General features: G+C 39.8%; 1 protein-coding gene across 1 annotated transcript; it reads left to right on the top strand.

The window, feature by feature from the left end:
- The first annotated feature begins 6,887 nt into the window (after window positions 1-6,887).
- Window positions 6,888-10,017, top strand: LOC139652678 (aquaporin-8-like). The gene is made up of 6 exons (XM_071529836.1): window positions 6,888-6,915; window positions 7,538-7,823; window positions 8,130-8,256; window positions 8,809-9,023; window positions 9,272-9,406; window positions 9,975-10,017. The coding sequence occupies exons 1-6, from the start codon at window positions 6,888-6,890 to the stop codon at window positions 10,015-10,017; spliced, it is 834 nt and encodes a 277-aa protein (XP_071385937.1).
- The last annotated feature ends 269 nt before the right edge of the window (window positions 10,018-10,286 follow it).

Here is a 10,286-nt window from a genome sequence, read left to right as displayed (position 1 = left end):
GAGTTTGGCACTTGAACCCACAAACCTTTGGCTAGCAAATGGCCTCACTGCTGGATGACCCTCACCACAACCACAGACAGTAGAGATTACTATTATTACTTTTTGTAACTAAGCAGTCATTTTACATCATAGAAAATCTTATTAAATGTGTTTATGTTACATGTACATTAATATATCAAACTGTTAGAAATGTATCAGAATTTGTGTTTCTCAGCAGGATGGAGGGAGGGAGGGTTATTTTACCTGGTGTGAGGTGGGTGTCGATTTCTGAGATGATGTTTTCAATATAAGATACTTTTTTTTCATGTTATTATAGTATAGGCCTACTTCAGAGCAAATGGACTTGAGTGCACGGACACAGCACACGTGTCTATGTGACAACATGCCCCATCATGTGTGACAACCAAGGGCGGATATTTAATTTCACTGTTGGGGGGGACAATAAACAGAAACATTTCTCAAGAGCAATTACTGAAGGGGACACCAAAGGTGCCGCCAAAAGTACTGTTGTATAGAGGAAACCCTTATGTCTTCATTTATTTCCAAAATTATAAACAAAATTACATAGTGGCAGCCATTTTACATGCAGTAAGAAAAATAGAATATACTTAGAACCTAATTACGTAGGGTAAGTTAATCTTAAATATTATATTATAGAAATATTACTGTTACCATCTACAAAAGATAAAGTATTTTGGTATGAAAACCCGCATTTTAGTTTAACCAAGTATCCTGTATCATAAATACACGACTGCCATTTGTAACAAACCAAACCGCTTGAAAATCGGTCGAAAATTCAGCGAGTTATGATGATTTTAATTGTGGATAGACCTCCTGCCTCCATAGACATATATGCATTAGGAGACGCGGCTGCCCCGTACCAATACGCTGACGCACAAGATTCAACCGCGAGGTAATGGAGCGAACAAAATGTAGTCTGGTTACAATTGTAAATGTGTTTTATTCTGTTGAGTGGTAGAAGTAACGAAAAATGTCTGACACATCTTGTTTTAAGTTAACTTTTGCAAAGGAGCTACTTACTGGAGGTCAGTCACCACTGACACACTTCCAGAGATTGCTCCACAGACAGTCGTACCGAGGGCTAATGTATGTGGGGGTTCATGTGTGTGGGGGTTAGGGCAGTGGACCAAACCACTGTGAGGCATATGAGGGGGGAACGCAATCTTTCGAAACTTAAAAACGCATTGTTTTGCGTCTATAATTAGCACAGGTGCTTTCAATGCATTATATTATGTAAAATTATAGAGTTACGTTTACAATGATATATTGAGGGGGACAACTCTCTGTTTTTCCCAGGAAGGGGGGTCCGGACCCCCCTGTCCCCCCCGTAATTTCCGCCTATGGTGACAACATGCCCTGACATGGGGTAGGTTGTCACAAGTTGACAAGTGGTATTTCAGCATAGCTTTTGCTTTCAGTAAATTATTCAAAATGTAAAAATGCCATTTTTTAGAGAAGACCTTAATCTAGCTAGAAAACAAAACAATTTATTGTATATCAGTAGTAAGGCACTGCTGAGAAATACATCAATGAGTAGGCTAGGCCTTAAAACGTGTTCCGTTCAAATGGTAAATACAGAATAGAAAAGAGCAGCGGGCGACAGTGTGGCTAGTTTCAGTTTCACTCAATGCATGTATAAAGCAGGTTAGGTGTGTATCTGATTTGGTCTTTTTTGCAGGATGGAGAAGACGCTATAGTCTCATTCTCATGGATGAGTGTTGGTTTGATGCGTGGTAGGATAGTTCAAATAGTTTGTGTTTTAAGTGCAATCACACTGGAGCTGGGTGGGTTATGTTTTTAACTGTCTAGACGTCTCTGCGCGTTTCAGTGCGGTTGGGCAACATCTTGGCGTGGCAGCGGTGGACCTTGTGGGAGAGTGCATACGCGGTGTGGAGTCATTTGTGTGTAGATTTATTTTCAGCCAATGATGATTAAAGTTGTTTTAAGATGTGTTATGTAAATCAATGTGTGATGACGTTTTAATGTGTTCATTCATTCATTTTGTAATGCTTGTTTGTGTTTTACAGTGTTTTCAGGAGGGTCCTATCACTGCTGCTGCTGTCCGACTTTGCTCAACGCAGGTAAGTCAGAGCCAGTCTCAGGGAGTGTGAGAAGGGTTTTTGTTGTGCTACTATGTCCTATTCTTTTGTAATAAAACCCTGGTATCTCGTTCCGGGCATTTGTTCATCTCTATTGGTGGGGGCCAACTTTACATAACCTCCTGAATGTAGCGCAGCCAGATATGCTAGTTATTGTAATAACTATTGGAATGCAATAATGATATGGGTATGTATGCCTATTTTGGACATTTTTCCAATCAAATATAATATACTATCAACACTAAACTAACTGAATATGTAATTAAACTCGAAAAATATAGGCAAGGTCTCCTCTTCATAATTCATATGTGATTATTTATTTTAATTAGAGAGTCGCTCTTTCAGTGCTTTGTTTTGTTTTATAGTTAGCTGTTGTAATTTAGTTAGAATAGATATTAAAAAAAAACCCCCAATATGTTCACTCATCAGTCCATGACGATTAACTGTGATGATGTTTAATTGAAGGAATACGGAAAAGAAACCATTTTCCAGAAGGTGATCGTGGAGAGATGGGATCATCCTCAGACATTGTCTGGAGTAGAAAGGCCGGACTTAAAACACCCTTCAGCAAGAAATGAAGACGCCACTAATCATCCAAAATAATAAGACTGGCTTACAGACTCCCACCGTGCATCAGCTCACAGTCCTGCCACTGCATCTTGGACTCCAAATCATCATGGGACAGAAATATGTCAACAGAGCCACCGATAACCCAGCCATCAAACCAATAATAGAGGAAGCCTCTACATCCTCTTTCATGGATATCCCTCTCTTCATCCTCTTCACCTAGTTTAACCTACATCTTAACCTTTTTTTTTACTCTTTTAACACACGACTTCTTGAAACCAATTGCTCTAATCCCTCTTTATATTATTCATTTTTATTTTTATTTCACTAGTGATTTTAACCAACTTCTCAATAAACCGTTTTAACAGTTTTTGGATAGGCTAGAAATAGCTGCAACACACAACGTCAGTAAGTTTTTTTGCTCGGCATGCCCCTGTCCATTGGCCCCTTGCCGCCTCCTCTGTCTCCATCACTCATAGCTATGTGATGATGCTCTGACCGACCACAAGTTAGTTAAGAAGCCAGCAGACCGCACAGCGTTGCAGCTGATGTCTGCATTTACAGCAATCGAATAACCTGTACCAAGGAAATAAAAGGCTATACTGCAAAACTTCATCTTTGAAATAAAAACAACACAACCAAATCAGTCTGTGTATTATATCTAAAATATAATTGCTTGATTACATTACAGGCACATCACCGAAAGCGCTTGAGTAAACAAAACAAAAACGAACTAAGTAGTTCAAATGATAAACAGCAACAAATACTACTGCATACAATTCTTGGAATGCTTTTACGCACGCGCTAATCTCACTCCATTACGCATTGCAGTATTATGTAGTAGCCTATAAAATAATAGGAAATAACCAGTATGGATAAGATTTCCTAAATGTCAAATATGTATACATATAGTATATAATGAGCTCAGTCTATTTAATCCTTCTTGAAATGCGGTTCTCCTCTCCCACACGCAGTCAACACGGCAACAAGCGGTTACTTGGCACGGTTTGGGGAAAAAAAAGACTGTAAAAAAGTAGCTGTCTATATTCATGTTTTATTCCACGGAAATACAGAAACACAATTAATGCTTTCAGTTCAGCCACAGGCGGCAGATCCCACGTTTCATGTCTGCGCGCCTCATCACACTATTGTTCTGAAGGTATGCGAGTAGGTCTAATCATGAAATTAGTTTCCATGGAGTTTTGATTGCGCTCCTTTGATCAATGGGAAAAATGCGCCTTCCATTCAAGTGTTGAATGGCAGTGGAGGAGGAGAGGGAGAGACATTCATACCTGCATGCCAACGCCTTGGAGCCCATTGTTGTGCCGTATCTGCTACTTAAACATTGGATTTAAATGTTTTCATAAAAGATGAACAGATTGCAAAACTGATTTAAATACAATCGCCCCGCTGTTACGCATATCAGATATTTATCATGTCTAGAATATAACTAATAAATTAATCAAGGCATGAAAATGAAAATCATTATTTATCCTCCACATAGGCCTATTATTTATTTATTTAAAATAATTATTACCCTTTTCCACACTTTAGGCTGACTGCGCACAGCTTGTGACATTGCATGCATACTTAAAATGATTATAATCCAAAGTTTGAGCAAACCTTTTTGAGTAGGATATACATTTGGCTCCAGACAAAATATAAAGAGGCCAGTGCAAGAACACTTTTACACAGTAAATTTAAAGTAAGTGTTTCTAATTTAACTTCTAGGTATACAACAGAGGAATCAAGAGGCAACACAAACATCACAAAACAGCCCACAGTAAATGAGAAGTTACGTGATAACAGAATTCTTTGAGTTGGCCCCGTGTAAATCACAAAAAGATTATTGAACCTTTATGTGTAGCCTAACATTTAAGGTAGTGGCTGAAGGCATGAAACATTTCTTTTTAAAACAGGTCTCATCTCCTGTCTAAAGCGCCGGGCATCAATCTGTTTAGTCTTGGAGATTACATTTTATAACAAGCTTTTTAAGGTGCCAAGTTACTCCTGGGCCCCAGGACAGCTCAGTCTGAACATGCACCACCCTGTCTCCCAAAGCTAGACATCAGAGATAAAACAGCTTTCATTTGTGATATCAATCAGATGTAAAAATCAGGGGCGCTCCCACAGAGAAGACAATAGACAGTGAATGGGGCATCGACTTTGTGGAGCTATAAAATGTTGGTGTGATGGAAGCATGCGAGGGCAGTGATGGATCTCTGAGTGAGGAGGTAAGTCCTGGACAGAAGGTGCTGGGGTGGGCGGCGTTGAGCCATACCGCTTCCCAGAGAAAACTTTGACTCTAGCAGGCAAAGCTCAGGCTGTAGGGAATAGGCTATATTCTGTGATGCTAGGAGTCGGTACTTTCTCTTTGGCTTCTGGCTCTGCGGGAGCATTGGCCATCAGCAATTACTTTGTCACGTTATGATTGTCTGTTCTACAAGAAGCGTTACCAATTTAAATTTCACTTGACGTAGGCTGCTTCACTTATCGGTAGCATGTACTTTTTTATTCACGTTTTAATTGCTTTTAGTGATGTCCGTGTTGCTGTTTGGGTCTCTAAGGCCTTGCAGGCTATGTGTCCGTCCAGCTTATGCCCGTGCTGCTTTGGGTTTCTCAACATTAGTTTTTATTGTGTTTTAAGTTGCTTTCTGCGAACTGCTTGGGTTCTTGCCTTGTCTCCCTTTGCCCTTAGATGCTTTTGTAATCGTGATTTTCCTCTGCGGACCTTGTCAGAGTTCATGACACTCAGTGTGGCTGCAACTGACCCAACATGCTGTTTCAGACAGGCCTGGTTTATTGGAGAGGCACATGTCCTCACCTCTATCTTATCTATATTATGAGGGTTGATTATGCATAGGTCTACATTGCTAAGGCAGGCCACGGGTAGCCAGTAATCTATCTGTGCAGCAATGCCTTTCATGTTTGTTTGAAGGACTTAGGAACCATGTTTGTCATGGGTTTAGGTCAGTGTGGTGGCTGTTTGCCACAGGTCTGAAGAGGCAGTGACTGTAATCGCACCATCATGTGACGCTTGTCTCAAATGAAGGGAGGTGTGTAGAGAGGGACTTAAACATTCACTTTAACCCTGGTTTGTTGATGTTAAAGGACAACTAGTGGCATATGTGTGAGCAGCCTAAGGGTCAAGTGAGGTAAGGGTAAGTGAAGAGCACAGAGGCTCAAAAAGCTGCTTTTTGGGAATGTCCATTTTCCTCTATAGTAGCCTAATAACATTGGCCTCCATTTATCTTAAGCTATCAGGCAGCCGTGTCTTGACAGGACTGTCATCAAAACCCTGTCCTCCTGTTACTGTACAACAGCAGAATCCACAGCTCTTACTGATCAGGGGGGATTTCACACAGCAGGATTAGCAAGTTAGCTAGATAATTAAAAATAAAAAAGTGTTATGAAATATCTTATGAAATGATGTTTATTATTAGCAATCATCATTCACTTTTTGTTTTCCAGATTAAGATCTCTATTAGTTAGTCCTCCTGCTTGCACTTACTCTTGAATAACTCTTAATGTTGCCTTCTGCTTGAGAAAATATTTGAATCTTGAATTGGTGTGGTATTATATTGATATCACATTCCCCTTCAATAGCAATGTGCTGAAATGAAAAACAAGTGCATAACAAATCAATGCCAAACTATCAATGCAAATTACACCGGATTTATTGCTTAAATCATTATGGTTTCAATATTAAGTAATATTAGCTACCAGGTTATCATAATCATAAATCATGATACTGTAGCAAATGAATGGTATAGAAACTTATTCTTATTCCATTAGAGGTCATCTTCTACCAGTAGACAAAATTTTCTTCAGACTTAGATTTAATAAAGATTAATTTTAGTATGATAATTTGTATTGAAGACTTCATGTAAAGTCTACCAATCACATAAAGGATACCAATACTAATAATACCAATAATACATTTTATTTGTATAGCACTTTTCAAGACACTCAAAGGTACTTCACAGCAAAAGACAATATAAAAAAATAGTTATGTAAAGAGAGAATTTAAAAGTTCATAACTCCTTGGCTCCTGTCCTTGTCTTACATCAGTCACCTTTATCTTTATGGTCTACGCATCAAAGTCCCCAAGACCCTAAAACTGTGACAACAACCTTCCTCACTCTGATATCACATTCACCTGGAGCAAACAAGCTCTACTCAACACAGCTGTCACTAAAGATGGCCTACCAGGTAAATGGCCTACCAGGTAAATGTCATCTACAGTCAAAGTGTGTGGTGTGTGGTGTGTGTTTCTGTCTATTTTCAGATCACCATCATGCCGCACTCTGTGTATTTTCATCAATGATTTGTTTTACACAAATATAAAGATCCAGGTTCATAAAATAGTGATTATAAACAGATAAAAAAGGGAACATTCTTAACTCTTTCGCAACCTCTGGGAGAATGATAAGCTTTCAGGGGATTGTTATTTGAGCAACCAATGTTCATGCAGCTGTATAGTCAGTCTATTGGAGTATGAATATTGTATATCCACTGAAACCACACAACCTTTACTGTTTTTAAATATGAATGTGCACAACACTCCAACATTTTAAGATGAGATTTGAACCATCACTGACCAGAAAAACTGAAAAATACTTGAAACATATAAACTGTATGGACTATATGGTTCTTCTGTATTGCCCCACTTTTGATGAGAAATAAAGGACTCTCCCAGTCCTACCCCTTCCTCCTCCTCCTCCCCCTCCTCCATCTCCTTCCTATCTCTCGTCTCTTCCTCCCCTATCCAGCTCCTTATCACCATTCACACACAGCATCAGAGCATTCACAACCTTCACCCTCTTTTCAGCTCTCAAACAGCTTTCTAGATCTAGGATCTGAGCTGAAGACGGAGCTGTGCAACATGTCCACTGCCGACCTCAGTGTGAGCCTGGCAGAGAAAGGGGAGACCGACAAAGCCGTCAACAGCAAGTGGAGAGATGGGTTTGAGCGACATGTCCAGCCGTGTCTGGCGGAGCTGCTGGGTTCAGCTCTGTTCATTTTGGTGGGGTGCCTGTCTGTCATAGAGAACACAGAGGGCACCGGGAGGCTGCAGCCTGCGCTGGCGCATGGCTTGGCACTTGGCATTGTGATTGCCGTACTTGGAGAGATCAGGTATGGGAACTGGGAAAGAGGCAGAGAGAGAGGTTGCTGATATTGAACCTGTAACAGTAATTAATCATTTTATTATTAATTACTCATCAAGCATTAGTTAAAGCTAGTTCTCACTTTAAAAAACAACCCTAATGTGTTTTTTATGCACTTTATAACATTCCTAATGCTGCAAAACTGTTATTACAGTACTGTGATCTCACAAAATGTAAATGCATCAAGAAGCAGTAGCTTTGGAGCTGTTCATGTGAAATCAAAATATGTCATTAATTTTCATAATTTTGCAAACTATTTTCTCTTTCCTTGTAGTGGGGGTCACTTCAACCCTGCTGTTTCTGTGTCTGTGTTCCTGATTGGGGGTCTGAACGTCTTTCAGCTGGTCCCCTACATACTGGCTCAGCTCTGTGGCGGGATGATGGGAGCGGGCCTGGCCAAGGTGGATTATTCTTGCATAGTAAAACTCACAGCCGTAAAGCCAGATAGAAGTGAACTGCTGAGATAAATACATAGTTTTTCACACTTTAAATGTTTCCTCAGTGAACTTGCATACTCACTTCTAGTGCTATAACTTTCACCACAATCTGCTGGCTGATACACATATCTATAGATATAGATATAGATATCCCCATGATGCAGAGTAGCAGGTTGAGAAGCATTCACACATTCATTGTTAACTTATTACCATGTGACTGTTGAACTGAGCTTTAGCGGAGTAGTTGATAACTTTTCATTACAAGTATGCAATTATCATGATTGTATTCAGGTAATAGTCAGTCCTGCAATATATTAGGAAGTGTTGAATGAATAGGCCTGCCATTTACTTTTGTTGTGTTAAGCCCAAATATGTCATTGCCCTTCCTTTTCATGTCATTAAAAAGTAAAGGCATGGTCATGATCAAGCTACATCAGCAAGGAATGACATGGTGTCTACATCATTCTAACCATCCAGGTTTGTTAAACCTTCTTTGTTTTTTCCCTTTTCCTCCAGGTAATCACTCCAGAGTGGAACTATGCTAACTCCACAGGGGCAGCTTTTACCACAGTGAAGGGGGATGCCCAGATTGGCCCAGCCACTGTGGCAGAGATGGCAATGACCCTGTTCCTCACCATGGTGGTGTGTATGGGAGCAGTAAACAAACGCACTTCCAGCCTGCTTGCACCTCTCTGCATTGGGCTCACCGTGACTGCTGACATCCTGGTTGGGTGAGCATCCATTCTAGTGATACACACATAATAGCGGCCTATAGAAAAGAGACTGACATTGTAGCCATACGGAACACTAGTGAGGGATGGTTAAGATGCCGTTAGAAAATATCCCAAGAAATATTAATCTAAAAAAAAGGCATTAGAACAGCCAAAGTGAGAGAAACTGTGTTGCCTTAATGAAAGGTTGTCAAATAACAGATTTGTCATAACACTCTCATCTGTCTTGTGTGATATATCCTGTATAGGGGAGCGGTATCTGGGGCATGTATGAACCCTGCTCGGGCATTCGGCCCCGCTGTGATGGCGAACCACTGGAGCTACCACTGGATCTACTGGGTTGGTCCCATGTCAGGAGCCATGCTCACTGGGAGCATTATACGGTACAGAACACTGTCCTATTCACCAAGTCAACACCTCTGGGTGGAAATTAGGCTGATGATGATTGAAAACGGTCAATTCATCAACAATTCATCTTCATCTCCTTTTAAATTTAAATATTCTGACATTAGACGGCTGTCTTGGTCTGAATACTTGCCTTATCTTTCCATATCTGGCTGAAAATTAGCATAGATTTCACCATATTACTGTGCATAGGTGATAAGATTTATGGATATGGACAGTAAAGAGGACACCCAATAAGGATCCATCCTCACAAACATTAACCTGAGTGTCTGGAAACATGATGGGAACGTACTAATCAAGTGCCCCCTATTGTAGTTGGCTCGTTAACCTCGCTTTTGACGCCTTTTTATCTTTACGATGCCTTGCTACAATATTTGAGTCTGTCTATAAACATATATGTCCGATTTCATATGAGGAACAAAATAGGCCCCTTCTGAGAAAGGCCATAATTTTTCCATGCGGGAGCTCCCTCCCCAAAAATGTCTTTTACACATTTCTTTCTGTCTGTCTTCTAATGACATGTTATTTTCATTTATCCATTTCCAGGCTTCTGATGGGTGACAGGAATATCCGTGTTCTATTCAGATGACACAAAGTTCAACTTATGTTCATTGCTGTGCTCACTATTGAATATCGTACATTTCTATTCTTACATATGTTAATGAAAGTATTTATTTATGCATAATTTGCATTTTGTACTATTGGGCATGATTTCTGTAATGTTTAAAAATTTCTTTTCATGTTCCTATAGTGTTAATATTAAGAGCAAATTGCATTTCCACTTAGATTGGGCTGATATTTTAAATAAAATGAAATTTAGCATTCAGGTAAACATTTTTGCTTTAATATGGGTTGCAC

Source organism: Centroberyx affinis, unplaced genomic scaffold, assembly GCF_046629955.1.
Source record: "Centroberyx affinis isolate AG114_WGS23_722 - 3 ecotype Tasmania unplaced genomic scaffold, CSIRO-AGI_Caff_v1 ptg001842l_1, whole genome shotgun sequence".
In the NCBI taxonomy this organism is placed as follows: domain Eukaryota; kingdom Metazoa; phylum Chordata; class Actinopteri; order Beryciformes; family Berycidae; genus Centroberyx; species Centroberyx affinis.
This window is presented reverse-complemented; position numbering and strand designations above follow the sequence as displayed.